Here is a 27152-nt window from a genome sequence, read left to right as displayed (position 1 = left end):
GGTCTTCTTCATCTTCATCTTTTGAAAATGTGCCCTATCTGTCCATTTGTCTTTATGAAAGGCCTCAAAAAGCTTGGCGTTTTTAGAATTGGTCACAAACTTTTGGTTTAACCCTTTAAACCCTCTTCCCAGAAGACAAAGCCAAGGAAATTTCAATTCCCTTTTCTTTTCCTTTTTTCCTCCTTCAGTAGGATTGTTCTAGTGACATGCACCCACAAAACAAATAAGCCTTACCTTATCTTTTCTCCCACCCGATCTTCTCCGTTTTCTAGTGAGTAAGCAGTGGCGGAACTGAAGAACCAGCACCCCAAAGCTGGAGGTTCCAAGTCCTGCTGCCTTGGCTTAGCAATGGCTGCACAGACCCTGTGTTATATTTGCTTGTGTTTGCATCTTAACCACATTTTCCTAGTCCTGGCCAATCACAGCCAACCTAGCCCTGGGATTGACTTATTCAAACCAGAGGGAAAGCTTTATCTGTTTCCTATTCAAAACAGCAAAAAAACAAGAAGAGCAGACTTTTAAAGGCTTCTTTTCACTTCTAACTCCAGCTCCCTGCCCTGATCTAATTGATTTTTTAAAAGTGCATAGCCCATCAATAATGCAGAAGGGAGGGTGGGAGGATATGAAATTTGCCATATTGTAGATATGGATGCATTATGCTGATGACAGGAGAGGTGGGGGCTGGAGCTGCCCGCAGAGGGCCTGGGATGTTCAGGCTGGCAAGAGCCTCCCTGAGAAGCTTCTGGACATTTCTCAGAGGGAGGAGAAGACGTCTGGGAGAGGGACCAAGAGAGTTATTAGGTTATCCTGTTTTGCTCCTTGGGTTCTCCACTAGTTATACATCAGTTTACTCAGTATTTGAGTGCCTACTATGTGCTAGGAACCATGCTGGGCTCCAAGTTTCAGGACTCCTGGTTTGGGAGCATCAGTGAGGGGCATAGAATGAAGACTTGAAGTCCCTTGGGACTTCCGGTTCATCCCCAGAAGTCAATAGAACATCAAGCATATGCTTGTTAAGCACCTGGATGGTGATGGAGTTGGTCCAAATGAGGTCTAGGAAAGAGCTAATGTAGCCCAACTTGTGTAACCTTGAGCAGAAGCCCAGTGCTGAGTCTGCAGCTGGTCTCCCAGCCAGATGCAACGGCTTGCCTTAGCCTAGGCACTTCAGTTTCTTCATGGACGAAGGATTTCCAGGGGAAAACGGTGGTGCCCAACAAGTGCCCAAATGAAGAACAGCAGGGTCAGGAGGCAGCTTCCATTGCTGGATGGGGTTTTTAAACCCTTTTATTAATTAATTGCAAGTAATACAAATATTCCAAAAATAGAAACAGACACTTAATGGCGTCCTACATTTCAAGTTTTTGAATACAATGGATTTATCAAACCATGAATCTGTAACCAAGGTAGTCAGAATCCCATAGCCCAATCACAGTGGGAAGCAGATCCCCTACCCTCCAAATGGTATCTTGAAGGGGGAAAGCAGCACAAGATAAAATGTGTCACACTTGGGTAATTACAAGCAGAGAAGCTTGCAGGGCTCAAAGTGAAGGCCCTAGAGCATTAATGGAATGGGGCAGCAGGCCAGCATTTCTGACCGCCCCTTCTCTGGTTGAATGCAGATATTTACTGGCTTAAAAACAAAGCTAAACTAAACTAAAACTCCACTTTACAAAAAAGGTAAATGAGGGACAACAGTGCCAAGTAACCATCTGGAGCACTGGAAGGGAAAATGGGCCTAGCCTTAGGAAGTGGCTGCCCTTCTGAGTGAGGTCTCAGGAGCAGGATAGGGGCAGCAGAACAGAATGGGATCTATTTCCCAGGTAATGACTGCCTTCAGACTTCCCATGCTTAGCACAAAGAAGCTTCTGGGCCACTGTTTAACAGAGGTGAGTTTATACACTTACAAAATGGTCAAAATCTTTGGGAGACATGAGAGCGCTAAACAAAAGGTCCCAGGCAAACTGAAGGCAAATGTACTCAAGGTTTCTTATCTGTTCAGCAATTAAACATGTATTTAGAGACAAATTCCTTAAGTTATTTAGGGCCCAGGACACATCTGTATTCCTCTCTAGCAAGGGACCCATGGGTCTAGAGTGTCCACTCTACAATGTGCAGAGTGGAAACCCTTACCTGAACCCTTTTCCAAACTGGTCCTGTGTCCAAAGCTCCCCCTATGAGGGGGACACGAACATCAGGCTTTTGATTTAGAAGCCCAATCAGAGAGACACACTGTGTCCCTGAAGAGGCACCTTAAAAACTGAACATGGCAGGGGGCAGATCCCTGCCTGGCATGGCTTGAATTGGCGCTGACCAGGCACAGTGGCCTATTGCCTCCTGCAGACCAGTCTCAAACGGGAAGGACCAGCGGGAAGTCCTAGAACAGATCCCGAGATGAAATGGCTCCCTCCCAATCTTGCCCTTCTCCAAAATTGAGTCTGGCCCGATTCCTCCAAGGAATGAGTTTTACAACCATCACTTGCCCCCCAACACACTTAACTGGAAACTGGACAGCAAGTAATGACTTTGGGCTGGCTCTGGTCTAGATGCAAGGACCCTGTTTAGACTTATTTGGCCGAGTTTCTTCTCCAGGGAAAGGAGAAGGGGACGTGGGGATGGCATTTCTGTTGAGGAAGCTGTAGGCAGGTGGGGCAGGGTTCTGACAGAAGCAAGACAGGTCCTGACAGGGACACTCCCACCAAGCCATCCTGGGCTCTAGTCACGGATCACACTGTGGGCATTTGGACAAGCCTGATAGGGAAGGGGGTCGCACGTATTCTATCTCTACCTGGAAAAATGTGGAGATACAAATGGGGGCAAAAAGGGTCCTATAGACTGGAGCAGCTTAGGGACTCTCTTATTGCTTATTTTGTCAGAAAAGCTTGGCTGGGCCCAGCTGGCAGAAGTGTGGCCCAAGGTCTAACCCTTAGGGTGGGGTTTGGGCGAGCTCCCTCCCAAAGTATTAGGATAGAAGCCTAGGCCAAGGCCTAGACTGAAGCTATAGCTGGCCTTATGTGTCAGAAGTTCCCATTTCCTTTCAGATGTCACGTCTGCTAGTGCTCTCTTCCTTTTACCTGAAGCAAGACCTCACAGGCATCAGGAATGATGCTGAGGAAATGAGCACATGGGCTTCAGGGGCTCTCTTCCACGGCTGTGACACCAAAAGGAAAGATGAGGACTTAAAACCTTGCGGCAAGGCGGGAAGATGGCACCACAACACTAGGGAAAGATGCCAGCCAGCTACTACTTAGAACACCAAGCTGCTGTCCTGTCCCACCTGGCTAGTTCCGGGGGCTGGACCTAGTGTGGAAATTGAGGATAACAGGAGTGAGTCCTGAGTGGAGGTGTCCCACACCTGGAACAATTTACAAAGTTTTGTGACACCTGCCTACAGGGAAACCAGAGATGAGAACAGGAACTCCCTCCTGCCCCAGAGGGAGGAAGGGAAGAGAAAGAACCCCACCCAGCCCCGGGGGAGGCCATGATTAAGGCAGTGATGCTGAGGTGGGGCTCCCTTTGGGAGGGCCCCCTTGTGCTCCAATTATAGCAGCACTTCCCCTTTTGTTTTCCACCCTGGAGAAACTTTCATTTTGTGACCATTTTTTAAAGCATTCACTATTAAGAACCTTTGAAAGCAAGAGACACCCAAAGTGCAGGTGCCTGAGGGGCTCACTCACACTTGAGCTCTTTTGGGCACCTGTTACCAGAGGCATGTGTGTGAGGCCGGCAACCCAAGTGGCGAGAACACACATTCCCCTCAACCCAGGAAAATCAGGAGTGCTTCTGAGGCCCTGGAGAGAAAAAATGACAGCCAGGAGGGATGAAGGCTGGAGCAGACAGAGCTCAGGACAGGTCCTGGGAAGACACAACAGGAGGGAACCCTGCCCAAGAAACAGGAGGGGCTGGGGTAGCCTAGAGCTGCCCTTCTCAGCCTTTGGAACAAGAGTCCTTTCACCAGCACCAGCAGAGAATCCCTGAAGAGCAGACTTACGGAACCGGTCCCAAGCTTGGCCGATTTACAAGCTGAGGGGACACACACATTCATGCTTTGGGGATTTTTCTCTTCCTTGCAGCCCCAACTCCCACCCCCCACATTCACCTCAAGGCCGGGACTGCAGCTTTGTCAGAAACAAAACAGGCCCAACACTCCATGTTTAGAAAGAGAATTTTAAAACAGTCAAAAGAACGGATATCAGTTATCTGTCCTCTTCCAGGGCAGGGAGAAGACCTTCTTCCCCATAGTTCCAACTATGGCTGGAGGCTGAGGAAGGCAGGCCTGGTGCCCAAGCCACTGGGGAGACACAGAAAGGGCCCATGCCAGGCACTCGGAGGCAAGTGCAGCCCCTGGACCACAGGACCTGATGGCCACTGGGGCACCGGTTCTGAAAACAAGTTCTCATCTTCCCAGAAGTGTCATCTTTCTGTCTGCAGCAGCTGGCTGTAGAAAGGTTTCACAAAGGCATGTGCCTGGGACCCCCGAGGCAGCCTCTGACCCTTCCTTTCTTCTTGGCATGAGCCTTACAACACTGAGGAAAGGCCATGGGTTTGGCAATGGAGCCTTCAATAGTCTTCATCCCCTACGGAGCTCTGTGACTCTTAGGGTGACTGGAGACGAGATGAACTTGGGGCGAGTCTTGATCTTTCAGTTTCTCCCCAACTGGACACACCGTATATCCCATGGCCACAGTTCCAGGCAAGACACACACACATACGCACTCACACTCACATTCATATCTTGGAAACCCAACTCAAGAAGCAGGTAGCTCTGATGTTGGTCTGATGTTTGCCCACTTGGCATCTAACCTGTCCTGAAGCTCTTTCCAATCACTTCTCACTATTTCCAGGCCCCATTTGGTGAGGAGCTCCAACTTCCGCTGTCTGTATGTCTGATCATAAAGGCACAATGTAGGAAAGTCCCCTGCTGGGATGGCTGCTGCTTGGAAGCAGGAAAGGCTAAGGGGCCCGCAGCTGCCCAAGGCTGGTGTAGACATCCTCCGCTCCGCTCAGCTCCTCAAAGATTGGGATCAGGTTCAGCAACTCGGTATCTGCCATGTCATCAAACCAAGACTGCACGGGTACCTGCAGCAGGGAAAAATGTGACGTTAATCTCCCAACTTCCCTTCCCTTGCCCTGGGGCCCCTGGAGGCTGTGTGGGCCTGCCAGGGGTGGGGCGCCTCTCTGCTTAAACCCATGGGTCCACAGCCCACTCCCTCTCCCACCCGGAGCAGGTACTCCCGGTCCCTGTAGAGGGAGCGGGGTCTGGACCACTCACTGCGTTCTCTGGGTGGAAGATGTAAGAGGCAGGCGAGTTGTCCAGGATGAGGGTTTTCCTCAGGTCCCTCCCCAGGCGGCTAAGGTCCTTGACATAGCAGCCCTGGTGGAACACACAGGACTCACGGAATAGGCGGGCCCGGAACACCCCACACCGGTCCAGCAGGTCCGTCACAGGGTCAGCGTACTGGGAAGAGAGAAGATGCCTTTGTTTGGGTGCAGTCCTGGTTCCACTGTGGTATCCTGTGGGCCAGCAGGGAGCCTCTGGACCACCCCTGTGGCTGCCATATCTGTTCCTGGCTCTTTTCTCCCCACCTGCCCCCAAGTACCTTGGCCAGGCTGGCGGTGAAGAGGACACATTCAAAGAGTTCCCCCATTCGTCTCAGGAACTCATCCACATAAGGCCTCTTGAGCACATATACCTGAGGAAAAGCAGAGAGGCTTGCTGGAGGCATCCCTGTGAGGCTGAAGCACTGCCTTATCGGTCGCCCTCACCATCTTCACAAAGAGAAGGATGTTTAGACTTCACCCTCTCTGGACTCCCACCTCCAGCCACTTGGACCCACTGGCTGATAGCCTTCCGCCCCATAGACCTGCGCACAAGTGTCACTCCATTGCCAGGCTTCTGCTGGCTTGATGATCCCAACCTTCTGACCCAGTTCAGGAAGAAAAGTATATGCCCACGTCCTGGCAGCCATCTCTGTTTCTAGTGGTGGATCATCAGCTGCCTCCAGAAACAAGTAATCAAGAATAGGCCTCGCGGATGGAAACAGCCTATCCTGGATTACTTGAATCCAGCCACAGCCTCTATGGGAGCTTCTTGCTCTTGGTTCTGGCAGGACAGTTTGCGCAGGTCACCATCAGGCACGATAAAGACACTTCCTGAAACCCTACACCCTCACATGGCTTCTCTGACCTGTGCCAGGAGAAGTGACTTCCATCCTCAATGGTCTCAGACTAGATACCCCGCAGCTTCTCACTCCAACGCTGCCCATTTTGTGTTCACTCCTACCATTCACCCCCGACACTCTGTGTGTCCACCTTTTATGATCCTGCACATTCTGGCCTAAGAGGTTCTTTGGCTGCATGCCCTCCATCTATCTGCATTCTACTGCTTCTCTGACTCCAATCTCTTTCCCTACCATTCAACCTACACAGCTGCTACTAGAACCACTTCCCTCAAAGTCCATCTAGATATAGCACTCTCTGGCTTAAAGAGCCTGTGCCTACCCTGACTTTGCCCTGTTGGGCCGCGATTCTCCCTCTTGGAGCTGGCCTGAGTTGGCCATCAACTCACTAGACCCCTCTTAGCTCCACTGCAGGAACACTTTGCCCTAGGCAGCCCATTTTTGCTCCCTTTAGCCTGCCATTTTTTCAACCTTTGACATATCCCTCCCTCTTTCCTGGTTATTTATCAAGCCTGGCATCCCCTCATCACCCCCCTTTGCTTAAAACCTGCCTTCTACAGGTAACCATCCCTCCTCTCCATCTCACCCCTTTTATTTTATTCACTTCCCTCCCTGTTAACCAGGAGTTCACACTGTCTATTTGCCATGGGTGCTGCACATCTCTATACCTTCAACTAGACTGTAAAGGGCTGATGGGCAGGGTCTGGGCAGTCCAAGGACCAAGCCTGGTTCTGACTGGGTCTATGTGTGTGAATGTGTGTGTGTTGTGTGTGTGTGTGTGAAGAAAGCCTCTACTGGATACAGGAAGTAACAACCACCCATTGAAGCCTAAAATCATAACATTACTACGTGAACAGGCCATGCGAACAAGCATCAGGGCTATCAGGGCATCTGTTCCTGACTGGGATATCCCCGGCTCTCAGGCCAGCTGACAGCTCCTGGGCAAATGTTTTGAGTAAATACCTTTCACTCCCAATGCTGTATGATCCTTAAGCACAGACTGAGCTGGCTGTGCAGGGCTAGAGCCTGACCTTGTTTAGACTTGAGGGCTCTTTGGCAGATGTGCACCGAGCATTTACTTGGGCAGAATCTTGTGCTAGGAACTCAACAGAAGGGGAGCTGGGGAGGGCTTCACAGAGGTGGTCTCTGGGCTGGCGGGGAGAAGCATTCACTAGCTAGACAGGGCTGGGTAGGCATGGGGAGGCAGGCAGTCCAGGGAGAGGAAACTGCTTGGAGTGGTTTTCTTGTTTGTAACAGGCAGAGACAGCAGCTATTCATGATTAGAGAGAATGAACTAAATCATGTAACAGTGCCGGCCACATGGGGGTGATCACTAAGTGACAGCTATTATTATTAAAGAATGTAAAGTGGTCTTTCAAACAGCCTGGCTGCAAAGAGAAGACAAGGGTGACATCTAGAGAGGGGATGAGGGGCTGAAAAGTTTTGAAGATGAGAAAGCCTTGGGTGTGAAAGACACCAATAAGATGGGAGAGGCTGAGGCCAGGGGAAAGGGATCAGCTGAGGGAACAGAGCCCTGAGAGGGGTAGAGCCCTGAGCACAAGTGGGAGGCTGGGCTGGGTGTGGCCTGGCAGGCAGCTCACCTGGTGAGTGGTCCCCTCAATCTCTACAGGCACTATGAAGTCAGCATTGTTGATTGGCTGGAAGGCAGAAAAGTGACTGAGGTCAACATGGTGGGGAGGAAAGAAGACCCCATCACACCCAGACCCCTCCCACAGCCACTGTCCTGTCCCGAGAGGAGCGAGGAGGAACAGGAGATCTTAGAGACTCCAGGAAGCTCCTCCTGCCACCCCACTAGGGGGTTCGCACCCTAGTACAGGGCACAGAATGCCTTTCTTTTACCTACTCACCACACCCTCACCCTCCAAATTCTACCTGAGCTCAAGAGAGTTTTAGGGCCTTCCTGAGTTAGCAGACATCCTGCTAAAACTAAGAAAAGAGGAAGCAAGGTCAGAGGCTGATTCAGTCACTCTCTGGCCTGCTCTGCACAGAGCCCTTGTGGCTCTCTGTGCTGTGGCAGAGACTGGAGGAGGAGGAGGTGCCTCCTCAACATTCTTTGGGGTGGCCTCCAGATGTCTGTGATGCCTGGGTGGCCAAAACACCAGTGGCCAGGCCCTTCCCTTTTGGCCACTCTTATATCCTCAACTTTAGAAGTTGCCTCACAGCACCCGTAGCAGGACTCATGAGAGATACCAAGTTGGACACAGAAAGGGCTCCAGACATTGAATTACCTTAAAGGAGCTATGCACAAGGGTTTCATCCAGGTCAATGACCACACAGATCCTTCCTTGATCTTCCTCTGTCACCTCTGGAAGCAAGCAGGTCCCTGGGATCTGAAACCAGAACCAGGCTACTAAGCTCTGCCCACCAAGAAAGCCCAGTCATTCCCTTTGGCAGAACTCTGGGAATAGCTGAACTGATCATGGAGACAGAAGACCCCCCAATTTTACCAACCCAGTAACGGCACCTCTTGAAGTTCAGGAGGTAGAGGAAGAAGACATAAGAGTTGGCTCCTTGGTTTCTAGCCTCCCACTAGGACTATAACAGTGATGTGGACACTGGAGGTGGAGATCAGGGCTAGAGTGGAATTGGAATGGACGTCAGCTGCGGGAAGAAGGCATGCAGCACAGATATTCCCCCAACCCTAATGCCTTGCACATACTGGGCCCTCAGCAAATATCTGGAAAAATGGCCTCCCAGGGCAGGGGGTGGCTGGCCAATGAGTGAAAGCATCTCACTGCAGGGTTAGCCAGGGTCACAGAGTCCTGGGCTTCTGAGAACTTACCCTGCCAGATTCACATACCTGGTAAAACTGGTACTGGAGACACTGGAGCAGATCAGACTGAGGGAGAGAAGGAGGCTGTCAGGACCAACCAGCCAATGCCTCCCGCCCTGTCCAAGCCCACTGCTTCTCCCTCAGGCTTGGAGGGTGACTTACTCCCAAGACCCCAACCACCTGGAAGCTCCTAACATGACAAGACGGGAGCAGGGCAGGAAAGAGGAAAAGGCCAGAGCTTCCTTTCCATACCAGGCTTGATGAGGGATGGAGAAGACAGGGTCCCTGTTCTCAGCTGCCACTACCTCTCAAGGGCACAAACCGAGGAACAAGGGACTCAAGCACCTGATTCAGGGATATAGAGCCAGAGAACCAAAATATGAACTCCTCACTGTGATGGTGTAGCTTCTTGTTTAGTCCTTGAACCCAGGCTTCTCTTTAAGAACACTTGTTTTTCCTCCTTGGGGGGAAACAGAGCACTGAGCCCTACAAAGCAGCAAATAAGCCAATGTGAACTCACACATGGGCACCTGAAGTATGAAGGGAGGTGGAGTGTAGCGAGATCAGAAAGACTTCTACCTTTTGCTAACAATAAAAATGCTGTTAGGCCTGTAAAAAGTAGTAAGTGTTCTTAATGGAAACCTTGAAGAAAAAACTTCTAGCCCTGAAAAAACCCTTAATGTTGGCATTCTCGTGTATTTCCCTTCAAGTTTGTTTTAGTACTTTTTTTCTATAACCCAATATAGTACTATACATAATACTACATAATTTTACATTTTGCTTTTTGACTTAATGTTACAACTCAGTACTTTTCCATGTTGTTACAAATTTTTTTTTTTAATTACAAATTCTTAAAAATCAATCCTTTAGTAGTTCTGTTATGTTGTATTTTATTTGACCTCTTCCCCCTTATTGGATAATGAAATGACTTTTCACTGATGTATATGTCTTTAGGCTGGTTTTGAGAGAAAAGAAGGATAGGCTGGGCCTTGATTTTTCAGAAAAGAAAACCACTGGCATTGGGGACAGGATAATTTCTGTGGGGCCGGCCCTACCCTTGAAATGCCAGAAATACCTTCTGGTCAAAATGCCCAGAGATGCAGGTGAGAACTGCAGGAAGGGATTACCAAGACTGCAGTAGAGTTTCAATTCCTTGGTTCCCGCAAGTTGGGAAACTTGGAAGGTAGCTTGCATAGTAGAAAATAACAACAAACACAGGCTTCAGGGCCAGAGAGATCTGAATCTGAATCCTAATACCACCATTTATTAACCAAGAATTCTTTGGGAATCTAAATAACCCTTCTGGGTTTCAGTCTCCATGTGCTGCATGGATCACACAAGACAACATATGCAAAGCACTCTGTGCAGTTCCTAGAACCTAGAAAGATTCTGGACCAGAGATGCATCTTGGTGTGGAGACCCATGCCCCAAATGGGAAGCAAGAGAAAGGAGGCAGACCACTACGGGAAGGACAGAGGTTGGGTCTCCTTGCCCATATGCTGTGGCCTGTGGGGATCCCCCCCAGCAGTCTCATCCTTGTCAGTATCCTGGCAACCCTGACCCAGCTACCTTAGCAATGGTGTTGGCTTCCTCCTTGTATGCGGCGAGCTCAGTGGAAGAGCTTGACTGGCCAACATGCTGGGCACGAAAACAGCAGAAAAGGGCCTTGAAGATATTACGCCCACGAGGCTTCTTGGGAGAGGATTTGGAAACCAGGCCTAGAGCGGAGGGAAGGACAGAGGAATTAGCTACGGAGTGCCTCTGTCTACAGGTATCCCCATGCCCATATCCCCTCCAATCTCTGTAACCTCCACTGGGGAGCTCAGGATGTGCCTAGCAAATGACCAAAAACAGTTAGTGGTGAAACATATGTGTTCTTTAGTCCAACATATTCTCTTTAAAGCAGAAACAGAAGGAAGGAATTATCCACTCTCTAATTTGGGGGTATGGGGGAACTAAGCTGTAGAGGATTTGCTTTTCATTTTATTGGGGGGGGTTGCTTAGAGAGGGGGCCAAGTATAGAATCTGGGTGTTCTGCTGCTCTGGTAGCAACACATTGAAGGTGCCCTCAAAATTAATTCACATAGACAAAAATCCCCCAACACCAGTTCCCAGGAGACTACCTGTTCTAGACAAGAGAATAACCCAGTTCCCTTAAAGTTAGTTGGAGCCACAGTTCTAGTCAGTACCAGCGTCCCTAAATGCTGGCTCATTGGCAGCAGAATTGAGCCCAATTTGCCTTAAAACTCCAGAAGATTCTAAATTTGATCATGGGGATATATGTACAACTAAGTATTGATACTGTGAGCCAGTGACTGTAGACTTTGGATGGTTTGTATGGTGTGTGAATATATCTCAGTAAAATTGCATTCTAAAAAAACAAAAAAAAAACGCCAGAAGAGCCATAGACCAAGGACAAAACTGTACTCTGTTCATACTCTCTTGTCTCCTTCCCATACTCCAAGTCACTTTCCTTAATACTTCCTCCCTTCAAAGACACACGGCCTGACTGGTAAAGCATCAGTGGATTATCCCTTTGGGACACAAGACATTTAGCCTTGGGTTCTAGGCTGACATCCCTGCTTCTAGACTGCAGCTACTTACGTCTTACCTTGACAGTCTGGGTTTGGAAATATAAAGCCATTTTAGTAGGAGTAAGGCAGCCCCAGAAAGGTAAAACTGAGACAAAAAGCTATGGCATTACAAGATCAAGAGAAATACATTTCAGAATACTTTCTGCAAGTTCCTCTTGCTTTATATAAACTGTTCTGCTAACTGCTGAGCACAAGTAGGAAGACGCAGTGGGTATTATGGCCAGGAGGTGGTGCTGCACAACTGCTGGCAGAACAGTCCTCAGCACAGGACTCCACTCCCCAGGGCCCAAGTGTCCCAAAGTCTGGGCTGAAGATGCAGCTAAGACTTAAGCCTGAACCATTCCAGTTTTAAAGCACAGGGAAGTTGCTCTGCAGGAAAATAAATGCCCAAAATGCCCATCTTTGTGGGGAAAAGAAAAGCAAACAGACTGTGCCATGTAGGACAACTACCCCTGTGTTGTTTGGGGGGAAGGCAATGTGGTGGGGGGCACCCAGGAGCAACACAGAAATTCTGGCTGTGCACCAGGGTGGCCCCGGCAGAAATAAATGATGAGAGAGCCATTTAACACCTAGTTATCAGGCTGCCTGGGCTTCTGGAAAAGAGAAAGAAGAGGAGGAGGGAAAACCAAATTCTACTCCCCAGGACCAAGGACCAGGAAATGGCCCTGAACAGCAGTCAAGTGGCAGCCAGCACTGCTCTGACTCAACAGAAAGGTGAGGACTTCCTACAGGTGCAGACTGAGGGTCTGTCCACAGCTCTCTCGCCCTCCTACCCATGTCTTAGGGCCACATCCCTGACACTGGGATGCCCGTTGGAAACCTTTTGGAAAATGATCAGGTCTCCCCAACAATTAACCTGGGTATTTGTCATGAAGGAAGAAGTTGCATGGGGTACATGCAAGACCCCTGTGGCAAGGAGACAAAACTCAGAGTAGAGCTCAGTACTTAGAGCAGGATCAGAGGCTCCTTGGATTTTTTTTCCCTACTCTTAAAAATCTATGCAGAAATTAGAGGAAAACAGCAGCTTCCCCACCTGCCCGCACAGCCCACATTAAATTCTAAGACCAAGGACTCAGGGCAGATGCTGACAAAAGCTCCAAGACCAAAGATGAACCATTGCTTTTCCTTTGGTTTCTGGTTTCTTCACACAGAACCACAATCAGAGGCTTAACCGGGGCACGGAGCCTTTCTTAAAAGGCCACACAGCCTGGGTCTTTCCTGAAGAGGCCTTCAAGAAGGCACTCAGCATCTCAGTGAAGGCAGAGTAATCCTGAGGTGGGGGTGTGACAGGGGCAGCTGGCTGGGGCCACGCAGAGAGACCCAACAGGTAGAAGCAGCAGAAGCCCTTCAGGTCTAAACAGGGGCTTAGGGAGTGGGCAGCACTCAGCTTGTTTTCGACTCTGTAGGGGATGAGGGTCTTCTTGAAAACAACGTGACCGGGCAGCCCCTAGGCTTCAGAGACCACAAATGAATACTCTTGAACTCAGGGGCACGAAGAGGGCTGGCGCTTAGGGGAGAGTGCTGAGCTGTGGCGCCTGTGGGGGGTACCTTAGACCCACAAAAGCCAGGTCAGCACCACTGAGGACCCTCACTCCTTCCTCCTCACTCGGACGCCATTTCCCTCAGTTCTTCCCCAGGCTGTGGGTTCTCTTTACCTTTACGAACACTGCTTCTGAGCATCCATCACAGCCTGCCTCAGCCTCCCCACAGCATGGCTGCCTCCTGGCAGGGACTGCAGAGGCTTCAGCCCAGGTATATTCATCAGCCTTCGGCCCTCTGTTAGCAGATGCTCAATACCTTTGACTGGTTGAGTGAGTGATTCTGGGGGCCTACCGGGCCTTATCCTAGTCAGTTCTACAATCAGGCCTCCACTGGTTTGCAACAGCTCAAAGAGTAGGAAACAGAAAAGCTTCCTGTGTGATGAGAGACAAGTTGTGTTCTGAATGAGCAGGGTGCCTGAGGCAAGCTACTACGTCTTTCTGGGCCTCAGGTGAGGATGTGCCATGCCTGTGTTAGACACTTCGCATCATTACCTCATTTAATCCTCACTACAAACCCATCTTTAGGCACTAATACCTCACTTTACAGAAGAGAAACTGAAGCACAGAGAGGTTAAGTAACCCGCTCAGGGTCATACAGCTAGTATGATAACAGAGTCACGATTTGAAAACAGGCTTCAGGCAGAGCAAAGGCTCTTAACCCCTGAGGGCCTCTGAAAGCTCAGAAGCACCATGGGCATCTACTCTTGCAATAACTGGAAGGCTGCCTGGCACTCTCAAGGCCTCATATTGGGAACTTTTGCTCTACTCCTCTCTAGGACAGGCTGGTAAAGGATCACTTTGGGGCCAGTCCCCCTTCTTTGTTGTCTTCTTGGGCAGGAGATCAAGGTGCATGGGGAAAACACCATGCAAGGTTCTGGGATTCTGCTCTGGGACTGGCTTTACCCTCAGCTCCAGACCTACACAGGATCTGAGCAGCAGATACCTCTGGGAGTGTGAGAGGACAATGATAGAAGGGGGTGGGACTGGAGCCAGAAGCCTAGCTCCAAGACCTGCTTTGATCAGTTGGGTTTAAGGGTGAGGGAGAATCACATACCAGAGAGGATCTAAAACTCATGTCAAATAGCCTTTCAAACAGCTCCTTTCAGCCAGTACTCAGCATTGTGTCCCTGACAGCCAGGTGCAGGGCACCCCCACCCTTCTTGTGTGATGGGCACGGCACTGGCCGCCCTCCCCAGGAGAGGAACATTGGGTACAAGAGGACTTACAGTCCTGTGGGGATTGCACTGCCCATAAATTCCCCAACAAGAGTGAGAAAGATTCCAGTGGGTGCCATGTAGCCCCCAAACCAGCTACTCTTCATCCCCTGCCACCCCTTTGTGGACATCCAGCACTTATCTCCTGCACAGCTGCTCATATGCATCTGTTTTCTCTGCTCCAAAAATCTGGTTTGGGAGTTGGATGTTGGAGAGGACCAGCACAGACCAATGGGAGAATGAGCTCTGGCTTAAGAAGAAAGTAGGCAGGAGGCAAAGGACAGGAAAGCCAGCCTATCCCTCCAGCTCACTGCTGCAGGGTGCAGAGAGAAGGCGGGGCCTGGGAGGTAACCCTCCACACTGAGGATCACCTGGACTGGGTCTAGGCTCTGCCATGTACTGACTGAGCAATAGGGGAGCGCAACACAGCCTCTCTGAGCCTCAGTTTCCTCATCCATAAACTGGGGTAACAGCAAGACCTCACTCATGACTGAGCAGATAAACAAAACGTATAGCAATGCACAGTGCAAATTCTAAAGCTGAATGCTCTGCTAGTTTTAAGTGTTTAGGGAGCGGTGACCACTAATTGGCCCTCCTGCTCCCATCATGTGGTTGAAATTCGGGAGAAGATGAGAGAAAGATGCTGTGCCCCAGGAACTCTGATCACGAGCAGGGTTTCAAATCCCTACATCCTCTCCCAAATCTACTACAAAAATTTTCTACTTCACAAACTCCCCGAATGTTGGAAAGCAAGGTTAGACAGAAACCCTTTAAGGTAAGCCCCCCTTAAATGCAAATGTGGCCCTCCCCTTGCACCCATCCCCCATGCCCCCAGGGAGCAGCAGATGATGAGGACACTATTTACCCCTGCCTCTTAGAAATGCACACACACAAATGAAGTCAGCCTTTGCCAATACAACACTATTTTTATCCTTCTGAAGGTCAGGTCCAGGTATCATTCCTGCCAACAACACAGCTTCGTGTCCCAGCAAAGGAACTCCTCACACATCCGCCTGGTATTCCGCAGAAGGCAAGCTCTCAGGCTACTGGATTTTAACAAGCCCATTCATGTGGAAGGATGCTTTCTTGGTTCATCCCTCAGAAGTACTTCCTTCCCCCCACAGCAAAGGATTGTGTCTAGATATCGCTATAAAATGGCCTCTCTGAGGGGCCTCCCTCCCCTCAGCTATTGGAGGTGGGAGAGTATTTGGAGCATTTCCGGCCCTTCTTGGCTGGATGCCTGGGCCCTGTGGCCGAGACGCATGTGACTGGGGCTTCCCATGGAGAGGAGTCCTCCCAGGTCCTCGGAAAGGGGCATCTGTGCCTTGGCTGAGGAAAGGCCCTAATGTGCCAGGTGGACGGAAGGGCTCCTTGGACCAGCAGGTGAGTCAGCGGGGGAACAGAAGGGTGAGAGATGCCTAGACGCCCCACACACAGAAAAGACTGGGAAACAACGGGAACGTGTGCCACTTTCCACAATGCCCAACTGTTGACACTGCTCTCTCCAGAGATAAGGAAGACAGGCCTTACCCAGCTTACCACCAGCTCCCAAAGTTCCAAAGAGCAGCTGTGAATCTGACTGCATGGATTTTTTAGCCACACTGTTTGGCTCACACCAGACTGTTCTGCACTAGGGCCCTCCCTGTAGCCAGCAGTCAGGGGCAGTCCTACAAAACCATTTCCATTACTGCCTCTTCCCCAGTAGGAGGGTGCTCTAGTTTCCCTCTTCTTTCTACAGCTTCCCTCACAGGGTCTTGTATCAGTCCTCGTCTGTAATGTGGCCTGTTGGGGTGGGGGTGGCGGAGGTCACATGCTACCTGGCCTCTTGACTTCTCCCTGCCCCCTTCAGCAACCTGGTCTCACTGATCCAAACACAGGGCCTCAACCTTAGGGAACTTCCCTCCAGAAGGGCTCAGCTCTGGGAGCAGGGAATTCCTGGCAACTTCTCAAACATGATCAAGATACTGTGTTGATTTCAGCATCAGCCTCTGAAGTTGTTGCCCAAACACCCTAGGAAGCTCTAACATGCTTAAAACATGGTGGGGGGAAGGAAGGAGCCGAGCCTCAGAATAGAGGCTGTGACAGCATGATTACAGACAGAATGAAAAAGTTCAAAACATGGTAGGGACTGAAGACCCAATGATCACCCATCCAAGAAAATCCAAAGGGCTGGATCCTGCCCCTGCCTCACCCCATGGCATGCCAGCTGGAGCAGAGTTGCTGCCGTGGGGGACACTTGCCCACCTTGAGCCCCACCTCTGCTCCTCCCCTGTAGGAGCCTGCGAGGCTAACAGAAACCCGGAAAGCAGGACACCCCTACCCCCCAGGGTGACTGTTTCAGCCCCTGCCTTGGCCCTCTGCCCTCTCTTGGATTTGGTCACAGACTACAGAGAATCCAGTGCCTCTTTTCCCTCCATCTATGTAAGCCTTGTTTTAGGTGACACATGCACAACAGTGAGATAGAGAAGGAGCAGCGGACGCACAGGACAAAACAAGGGAACCATCAACTGTCTCTCCTCTGACCAGTGAACAATACAGTAATTACAAAAGGTGCCACAGAGTTGGGGTTAAATCTTGGCTCGACCACATATAAGGTGTGTGACCCTGGGCCTCAGTTTCTTCATCTGTAAAATAGGAAGACTAACAACACCTATCTCATAATGCTGTGAGAATTACAAGGCGCTTAGGGTGTGGCCTGGCCTTGGTGAAAGCTCATGTCAGCTGCTAGTCAATAAGTGCAAAACACTTTCCTAACCTTATCTCAGACTCAATTTCAAAATGTTCACACTAAAAGGATCATGGAGATTTCTTCCAACTCATTCCAGAAGTCACACAGAGGTAGTGATGGGGACAAACCTGGGAAATGACCTTTTCTGGGACTCCACAAAAACCAATCACAACCACAGACACAGAAAAGTTAACTCTCAGGTTGGCCAACCAGTTCCTTCCTTGCCTGACTGGCCTCTGCAGAAGGGCTGAAAAAGAGCAGGGGAGCATCCACCTCCAGGGACATTCACCCAGGACCAGTCAACCAGTGTAGGTGTGCCTATCTGAGAGAGCACTGAGCAGGAAGCCAGGGAACCTGGGGCTTGCCCCAGTTCAGCCTCTCAAAAGCTTTGTGGTCTTGCATAAGGTACAATCTTTCTGGGGTTCAGCTTCCTTACTGATTGGCTGGGAATGAAAAGGTCTTCCCTGCATGATCCCTTACAAAGTGCTTTCAGTCCACCTGAAGCTCAGCTTCAAACGAACACTAAAAAGTGGAATGCATGATGCCAATGAGACAGTGTGGGTTATGGTTAAGGCTGAACTCTGGAGCCCTACAGTGTGGGCCTGAGTCCTGGCTGACACTAACTAGCTCTGTAACCTGGAGCGTGGCGCTTCAGCTCTCTCAGCTGAGGTTTCCTTATCTGTTAGGTGGGGATAATTCCTATGTCATGAGGCTATGAGCATTAACTAAGATATCAGATATAGAATGTCAGAACAATGCCGGATTCATGGCAAATGCTCTATAAATATTGGGTAAGTAATGCCCATTACCCTATCCACTAACCTCAGAAAACTTGAGGACTCCCCTTGAGGAGCTACAGAATCTTTAACAATAGTAAAGCTGGACCCCTCAAGGGAATCTTCCAGCTCGGGGATAAACAGTCAGTTGGGGCCACTGCTGAGCTTACCTGGCTCTTCTCCGGGGACGCCTGTCAGAATCACAGGGATTCTGGAACACTTGCATGCCTGGCCCACCTGCCCATACTCTGATTTAGCAGGTTCCAGGTGGGGTCTGTGACTAGCCCTAGTTCCCTAGGCGCCACCCCCACCGTATCTGACTGTTTCAGTGTCTCTGCGGGCCTTGGAGAACTATTCCCCCAGGGTCTGGTTTTCCTTTCTGGGGGTATTTGCTCTATTCTACCCATGGTCAAAAGAACTGGGCCTGATGTCTCTTTCTAGGGGCCCCTGTTCCTGTGAAGGAGAGTCCCTCTCTGCTACGGAAACTGAAAAGCTGAAATCTGCTGTTCAGGGAGGGTGGTTCTGCAAGACTGTTATGGGATTTGAGCCTTCCCAGGAATTCTGCATGGCTCTCACTGGGGTGGGGGCCACATTTATCCCCTGGGAACAGTGTGGATGGGAAAGAGCAATCCAACAGGATATAAAAGTTGTCCATATGTCAAAAGATAAAAGGAATAGGATAAAAAGAGAATAAGAGCAAAGCCTGATGGGGTCAGGGAACCAGGCACTCTAAAAAATGGAATGCAAGATGCAAAGGAAAGGCAGTATGGGTCATGGTTAAGCCAGGCAGGTCCACGCAGAGATTAGATTCAAGGCTAGCCCCTAGAACAGGCAGAGAATAAAACCAGGCACACCCACCTCCTGCCCAGAGGGAGGCTGCAGTGCTCGCTGGAGTACCCATCCTGCAGTAACAGATTCTGGTGCCCGCACACTCAGGCTTGAGGTCTGGGCACTTTGCCAAACAAAGAAACTCTGTTCCAGTTGGTCTCTGGTCCAGAGAGCCTTCCAATTCTAAGAAGTCAACTTCTCCACTTTGATTTCTACTAGTTCCTTCATAAGACATGCATGTTAATACACTCATCTGCATCCCAGCTGGGAACTATCCCTCCATTTCAGAACAGGGAGGGAATCATGTCAGGGACACACCCAATCCCATGTCCCCAAGATAAATGAGTTCATTTCAGTCTTCCCAGAGCTGGCCAGCAAGGACAGGACGAAAAGCAGTCTAATGCTACTTTTGTGCTTTTTCAAGAGAATGCGGCACACAATTGTTTTGCGTATTCATTCTATGCATTTTTGACAGGTCTGGCAACTGCCATGAGGTTTAGATTTTAGAGGCTCTTTAGAGGAGATGCATGGCTTCCCGGCCTCCTCGCACACCCCTACTCCCCACCCCCCATACCCAGGTGCCAGCCAGAACAGCAAAAACAGCAAGGCACCAGCTACTCATATTAGTGCAGATAAAATCCCATCCCAAACCACACTGTCACAAAGAAGGGGTCTGTGCAGCAAGGCTCTATGCAAGCCTCAGAGGCTGAGCTTTCCATAAGGCCCAAGCCCTCACATCAGTGTCCCCTTTGACCCCCACAACCTGTCTTTAACAATAAAACCCACGTGACTATGTACTGTTTGCACTTTGTGTCCTTGGGGGAAGGGAGGAGGGAGTTGAGTAGTGATCCAGCTGTATAAAAAGAATGAAACTAACATTTATCAATCATCTATTAAGTTCCAGGCATTATAGAAGGGTAGGAATCGTTATTCCTATCTCATAGATATGACGCCTAGAACACTTCCGTGAGTTGTTGAAGGTCTCACTGTGAATAGGAAAAGCAGGGATTTGAACCTTCTCCCACTTGATCCCTCCCACTTCACCCAATCCAAAAACAAACCTCCCAAGCTGGGATTAAAAGACAATACCCAAAATGACTCAAAAGCTAGCAGGAAGAAAGTTGAGGAGGAGGAGGAAGGGAAGAGAAGCAGTGTGTGTGTGTGTGTACATGTGTACACACACATATATATTTACATATTACTTTCCTTTTCCACACTGAGTTACACACGTCTATTAATTAAATCTCCACGGAACAACCGTGAGCATCAAGTCACCTTCCGTGGAGATGTGACTTCTACACTGTTTACCATTTTAACAAAATCTATGATTATAAGGGATTTGGAAGGTCCCACAGAGAGGATGAAATGGACACCTCTCTGCGACCCAGTTTCTTTAAGGCCCCTGTAGGTAAGAAGGGTGGGGGAGGAGACCACCACCCCTTCTGCCATGCCCTGAGGGATCTTTCACACGAATTCCAAAGTACTGCTCAGCTGAAAACTCTGCAAGTCAACCCGCCACCCCCACCCAACCCCAGCCTGGTGAGTTAGGCATTTACAAACTTGTCTTGGGGTTCTCTAGGAATGAGCAAACATAAGTTTCAGTCGCCACATGCACCCCTCCATCCTAAGATGGGGGAAAACTCCAAAGGAGGAACATGAGTGAGCCTCAGCCTGGCTGCAGGGTCCAGGATGTATAGCAAGGAGAGTAAGGAACACCAGCCAGCAGAAGGAGCCAGCTATAAATATTCCTCTGGACACTGCAGGCAGGGTCCAGGAGCAACCCCTTCCCACCCACACACAATGCAAGCCAAGGAAGAAAGCCCAACAAGATTCATTTCTAAGCTTTTCAAGTTAAGCGCTTAGCTGCATCTACAGTGAAAGGAGTTGAGCTGTTCCTTTAGGGAATAAGGCAGACTTTCTCTCCAATGAGGAGAAAGCACAGCTAGAAAAAACGTGCCACCACCCTCATCGTTAGCCATGGTCAGAGTGTCTCAGGAGAATCCTTGCTTTTAGCTAACATAATGAGTCCAGTTCCACATGTGAGAAGAGGAAACCAAGGCATCATCACCCCTTCCCCGGGAAGAAGGGGCATCAGGCCTTGTGGCAAATAAGAGATGTCCCCAGTACCCCCAGAGAGCCCATGGGTCACTCAGAGCTCTGGAAGAGGCAGCCTCCATCCTCTTATTTCAGAGGGGGAGGTGAGGGGATGGGGCCTGTTCCCTCAGATCTTTCCCCATCTAACCCTAAGGCCCTCAGCCCAACATCCCAGCATTGGGGCAACACCTTCATATGGGGCTGCCACAAATGGCCATTCTCTTTGCCAAACTGATGTTAACTGTTTAAAAGTTTTGATGTTACACACAACCCTGTCCTTGCTGTACCAGGAAGCCATTTCACCCATCTGTCTGGGAAGATGATTCAATTTTGGTCCTTTTATCATCAATGCTTTCAGTAACTTTGTTCTACTTCCCCTACTGTAATTACTTTTGAATCATCAACACACCCAGACAGCTTTAAAGCTCAGCAAACAGAATGCTAAAAAAGAAAAACATATCAATAATGGCAACCAAATTCCCTAAAAAGGGAAGCAAACACCACCCCTTCTGCCATCCCCTGCGGGATTTTTCACAGCAAATCCAAAGTACTACTCAGCTGAAAATTCTGCAAGTCAAACCCCACAGCCTGGTGGTTAAGCTAGGAACAATTTTCTTTGCAGAAATTTACTAACAACCTGCCTTATACTCCTCCTTTTTCCAAAGGGAAGCAGAGCATGGGAGATAGGATGCAGGGATGGGGTGGGGGGTGGACAAGGAACTCCTAAAGGAGCAAGGAGTAAATTAAAACATCTGCTTTAAGAAAAAAAAAAAAAAAAGATGCAGCTTTTGCTTGTAAATGAGTAAATGACAAGGGACTCAGAAAGTTGGGTTGGTAGTTGCTGGGTACCCACCCAGGTGGCCCAGAAAGCAAGTATGCCTTCTTTGGAATCCAATCAAACCATATGGGGAGTGAGAGACCCGGATGGCTGCTGGTTTGAGAATCCAGGTTCCTCCAGGGATAAGTTTGAAGAGCAAACCACAAGAAAGAAACCAAAAAAAAAAAAAAAAAAAAAAAAAGAAACTCCAGGAAAATCCAACCAACATCAGCAACTTTGCTCTGTCAAGAAGCCAGCTGCTTTGCTTTCTACTGTTAGCTATGCTGCTCCCACCCCCACTCGCCCTGGTGGATGAAACTTCCAGCTCTGAGTTGTAGGATGCCCCTTCAGCAGCCCAGAGCTCCCTCACTCCTTGGGTGGCCCCATCGCCCTCCTCAGCCTGCATGATGAGAGGCCCTTGGTGGGGAAACAGAGGATTGTTCCCTCATCCTCACCACCACCGCCCCTTCAAACTCTTCTGCACTCAAGTTTCTCCACCTCTCCCTGGCTCCTGGGGTCCTTTCCTGGGATGAGAGGTTGGGAAGGGAGTGAGAAGAGTCAGGAGTGAAGTTATAATCACAGGCAACCTCACTTTTCCAACCCTCAGCAGAGTGGAGTAGCCAGTATTGGCAGTGAAGTTGCTGCCTGGGTCACAGCCCAGTTGGTGAGGCAGCCAGGAAAGCAAGGATCATGGCAACACCAAGGTCAGGGAGGCAGGGGCTTTTGGGGGACCTGGGTTTTGAGCAGACAAGGCTCCACCCCTCCTTAGGACCCACTTGTTTAAAGACAAGTTAGTGATGTACTGAAACATACACTGTGACATTCCACCCCCACCCCAACTCCCCAGATTCCCCCAAGAGAAATGGGGCAGCTGTTTGGGACTGTGAGCCCCAGGAATAAGTAACCTGCTAACCACTCAACTGTCGTCAAGCAAGGAGGATGTGGGGCGACACTGGGGCGGCTGCCGCCCCACCAGGCCTCTGTACATTCAGTTGCAGCACTGGACCTTCACACCCTGTTCTCGGGTGTGTGCGTTGTAGGTGGGGGCGAGAGGGGGTCGACAAGGCCGCTAGGGTTTTGATATCACCGGTTTGCTCTCTCCTCAGCCTCAGGGCTAGGGGACCCCGGTCCGGAGAGTTCTCCCTTGGAACACCCGACTCCCCAGTCCCCGCAGATACCCTGTCCTCTATTTTGGACACATTCCTCAAGGCCAAAAGAAGAACGTGGGGGAGGCGGGGGGAAGAGTTTCGGGGCCTCTCCTGTGCCCGAACTGAGAGATTCCATCCTCGGGCCCCGATCTTTCCCCCGCCGTTGGGGGAGGCCTCGGCCTCATCCTGCTTCCCTCCCCAAAATCACCTCAAAGAGGGCCACGACACCCCTCGCGTCTCCAGGAGGGGAGGGGGCCGGGAGCAGCTGCTCACAGAGAACTCGCACTTCTTCGCTGCGCGATTCAGAAACACGCCGGGTCTGATGCCATCGGCGAGTTATGTAACCAGGGACACCACTCCCGGGCTAAACAAACGCGCTCTGTGTGTGCGGCGGCGGCCCCGGGGGAGAGCACCCGGGTGGGGAGGGGCTCCGGCCGGGGCTCGGGGTCGGGCTTGTTTGCTCGGCGAAACCGGCGGGAAGCAGCCAGGCGAATGCCCCGCGCCGCTGAGGTCCCGGGGGCCCAAGAGCGGAGACGCGGCCGACCAAGTCGGGCCGGTCCAGGGCCCGGGCCCCTCCCCCACCCCGGCCGCCCCCGCCTGCAAGCGCTGAACTTGTTCCCAAGTCCCGCCGGACGCCGTCACCACCCGCAGCCGGAGCGACCTCACTTGGGGGCCTGAGAAGCACTGGACTCCAATCCCGGCTCCGTTCCAGCTCCGGACCCCTCCGTCCCCCTCCCCACCCTCTCCCGGTGGTCCTGGGGCAAGCCGCGCGCTGCGGTGCAGGAAAGTGACGACCTCCCTACCCAACTCAGGCGGGGGCGGACGTGGGTGGGCTCGCGCTTCGAAACAGCCCCCTCCGTCTCCCTGCCTCGGGAGGCGGGGGTGCGGGAACGGGTGACAGCTGCGCGGATATCGCCCTCCCCCTCCGCGGGCGCGTCTGAGTGCCCACGCGGGTCTGAGTACCAACCCGGACGCGGGGGAGGATGGACTAAGGGATCCGATCAGAGTCGCTGGGACTCCTAGCTCCGAACCACGGAAGGCCAGGCACCGGGACCCGGGTTCGAGGCTGCGCTAACCCCCTCCGCGCCCGGGGGCGACGCAAAGTTTTGGGAAGTTGCTACCCCTACCTTGCTTGGTGAGCACCAGGGCGTCTTCCCTCCGCGCCTGGGTGATGATAGAGCCGTGTTCCATCTAACAATCCCGCGGGCCCGAGCTGGCTGGGCGGGAGGACGGGCGGGCGCGCAAGCTGGGCAGGGATGGGCTGGGCTGGGCTGGGGGGCCTGGGCGGGGGCCGGCTCCGGCTCCGGCTGCCGAGACTCCGACTCCCGCAGCTGTTCACATCCCCCCCTCGTTCCCTCCCCGTGCTGGGAAGGGGGGCGGCCTGTACGGAGGGCGGGCGGCCCGGGCAGCGGCTCCCCCGGGTGCCCCCAGCCCCGATCCCCCGGCGGCAGCTCCGGGCTCCTCAGTTTGGGTCCAACATGGAGAATCCGGAGCGAAAACAAGAGGAGGAAATGGGACACGGGGCGGTTTCCAGGCTCCCCCCTCCCCTCCGTACTCCAGATAAACAACCCGCGACTGCAGCGCCCACCCCCGCCCGCTTCCCGGCTCTCGACCCGGCTTCTCCAAGGCCTGCCGGTGCTTCCCGCTCTGGGGCAGCGCCCTACGTCCCTGGACCCTCCACCTGTGAGCAGCCGGGCCTGCGGACCATCCTGAGGTTCGCTATTTTGTCACGGAAAAAGCGAATCCGCGAGGGGGGTGGGGTGGCGGGCGGTCAGGCTGGCAGGGGAGACTTGAAACCGCTCGGGCGCTCCGATTGGCCCTCTCGGAGAAAAGGGGCGTGGCTCCTCCTTACTATGCGGTGCAAGGACCCAACTACATTCCAGTCGCTACGGCCACGCCTCCGGGCCCCTCCCTCCTCGCGGGGCTGCGGCCTCCCAGTCAGTTCGGCCACACCCCCTTCCCAACTACTTAAAAGGCCACGCCAAAGCTCACGTTTCCCTCCTCGGTGCTAGGGTGTACGTGTCTGGGGTGTTCTTTTCGGAGAACGCAGAATGGTTCCGCTTTTCGGGTAACCAGATCTAGCCAGGCTGGAAGAATTCTGAGCAGTTCCTTACTTTTCCGCGTGGCTCTCGAATCGTGGACACATTGTTACACATAAAGGGTACAGCCGTCGAATCCCGAAAGGGGTGTGTGGGGGGGCGGACCTAGGACTCCAGAATGTCAGAGCTTGGAACTGACCTCGGGATGGTCTGACCCACACACTTCGCAGATGAGGAGACCTGAGGTGCAGTGCTTTGCTCAGAGCCACTCATTTACTCCCTTTCAGGGCCCCATACCTACCCGGTATATTCCCAAGCTCAGCTAGATGAGTAGAAGTCTCAAGGGAAGAGCTTTAACTCTATGGACTTTTATACTGCCCTCCCAACTTGCTCTTTTGGCCCCAGGGCACCTTCCACTGGCTCTGATTCCTGGACTCTAAGTTATCTTGGGTTCTCCCGCTCAGGGTTGTAGGTGAGGGATTTACATTGTTCCCAAGAGGTGGTAGGTCTAAGAAGGCACGTTTCAATTCAATAGCAGGTCTTCCGGTGATCTGTATCTGGTAACTAGTCCCATGAAGCTTTTTGGACTGCTGAGAGAGGGGAGGGGGGGGGAAGAGGGGGGGGAAGGGGGAAGGAGGGAGGGAGCTGTTGAGGTCAAGGTTACGAGAGTGTTGAAGAGTGAGATTGTACTGGATGACTTCTGAGCCACTTCCAACAATGAAGATAAATGTGATTCGATGGAACTCACTCCATGACCAGAGAAGGGACTTCCAGAAAGATCAGGACTTCTTTCTACCTGGGGAGTGGGCCTTCTGAAGCTGCTCCATTGCCCAACATGCACCAGGTCTCACTGGAGGTTGGAGGACAAGTAGGTCCCCTGCCCCCAAAGTCCCACCTTCCCAAGGACAGGTAAGGTGGTGATAGGTAGGTGCCTGTGAGCCTTAACAGAGCTCATGTGCACCTGTTCCTGCTGCTCCTACTCACACATCCACAGAGCCTTTTTATATAACACTATTTTAATGGAAATACTGTTTTTCCAAAATGAAAGTGGTTGTTACAGAAGATTTGAATGATGCTTATGTAACTTTAAAAACTGAGTTTGGGTAGATCCTAATTCATTAACAGAAGGGGATTGGAGGAGTTCTGATATATTTACCTCTATCAAAAGATCATTAAAACAATAGGATCTGTAAATCTTCAATAATCAGGTTGCTATGGGGACCTTTTGGGGCCCTGCCCCTACCCTCTGCAAGGTTGTAAGGTAGTTCAGTTACAGTGGGAGGAGTGGGAGCAGGAGGGGAGGGAGGGAGGAAAGGGGGAAATGGGGTTGGGGTGGGCAGAGGACTTGGGTCTTGGTCAGGGACCTACTACCTCCAGCTCTGTAGCATCAGGCATTACACTTGCCCTCTCGAAGCTTGCATTTCCTCACCAATAGAGATAACCCCCACCTCTATTATAGAGTTTTATAGTTTACAAAGTACATTATCTCTTTACCTGATTCCCTCACTTCTTTGAGGCTGACAGAGCAGATAGTATACCCATTTTGTAGATGAGGCAACAGGGTCTGGAGAAGTTTCACAGCTTTTTATGAAGAGGAAGCTGGACTAGAAGTTTTGTTTTTAGACATTAACACCAGAACTCTTGACACTTTACCATAGTTCCCTTCTTATTTATAGGATGGAGGAGATACTAGAACCCAGTCCCTGGCAGATCTTGCTAAGAGCTCTGAGTGCATCACCTCACCTGGAAGCCCTCCCAGATGTCCGCTCTCAGGTCCCAGCTTTATAGCCTCCTACATACATACATAGAACCCTGTTTTTGCAACTGTTAAGTTTGCTTACTGGCTTTCCAAACAGAAGGTGGATTGAGACTGGGGGCCGTCTTATTTGTTACGGGGTCTGTGCGCCTTGCCTAGTGCCTGACAGTGCAGGTGCCCTTTATGTGTTTGCTGCATGCATCTTGACTCTGTGACTTACCAGTGTCTTTTCGTTTGGGGGTTCTTTAAACATTTTTGACAGTGACCAACAAAAAGAAACATTTTATATTGTAAGATAATGGATTGAAAGTTTCACGGGACAATACCTATCTTTGCTATGTACAGCACACTGATGTTTTCTATTGCATTCATGCATTCTATTTCATTTTTTAAGGTGCCGGCCATGATCTTTGATTTCACAATCCACTATACTTGTATGCTGTGGACATGCTGTGAATATAGGACCCTGGATGTCCTAGAGAGAGACAGTGGAGATGGTCTTCAAGAACCTCTTGCTTTGGTCTGGTTAAGACCAGGGCAAGCCAGGCCAAAGGGTAAAGGTTGAAACTGATTGTGTTTTAAAACTTCAACTTCCATATGAGACCAAGGGAATAGATATCTATTTGGTACAGGATCTAAATTTTCTA

General features: G+C 51.0%; 1 protein-coding gene and 1 long non-coding RNA gene across 2 annotated transcripts; one reads left to right on the top strand and one right to left on the bottom strand.

The window, feature by feature from the left end:
- Nucleotides 1-1241: 1241 nt before the first annotated feature.
- On the bottom strand, nt 1242-24248 carry CTDSP2 (CTD small phosphatase 2). The gene is made up of 8 exons (XM_037845906.1): nt 23838-24248; nt 10540-10688; nt 8998-9036; nt 8426-8527; nt 7778-7834; nt 5598-5690; nt 5270-5455; nt 1242-5076 (listed from the first exon to the last, which is right to left on the bottom strand). Exons 1-8 carry the CDS (start codon nt 23899-23901, stop codon nt 4951-4953), a joined length of 816 nt encoding a protein of 271 aa, XP_037701834.1. The 5' UTR covers nt 23902-24248; the 3' UTR covers nt 1242-4950.
- On the top strand, nt 23119-27152 carry LOC119541730. The gene is made up of 3 exons (XR_005218338.1): nt 23119-23845; nt 24271-24424; nt 26900-27152. It is a non-coding gene; the product is annotated as an uncharacterized LOC119541730 (long non-coding RNA).

This window comes from Choloepus didactylus, chromosome 8 (genome assembly GCF_015220235.1).
Source record: "Choloepus didactylus isolate mChoDid1 chromosome 8, mChoDid1.pri, whole genome shotgun sequence".
NCBI classification, from domain to species: Eukaryota; Metazoa; Chordata; class Mammalia; order Pilosa; family Megalonychidae; genus Choloepus; species Choloepus didactylus.
Note: the sequence above shows the minus strand (reverse complement) of the source record. Positions and strands in the feature narration are given on the sequence as shown.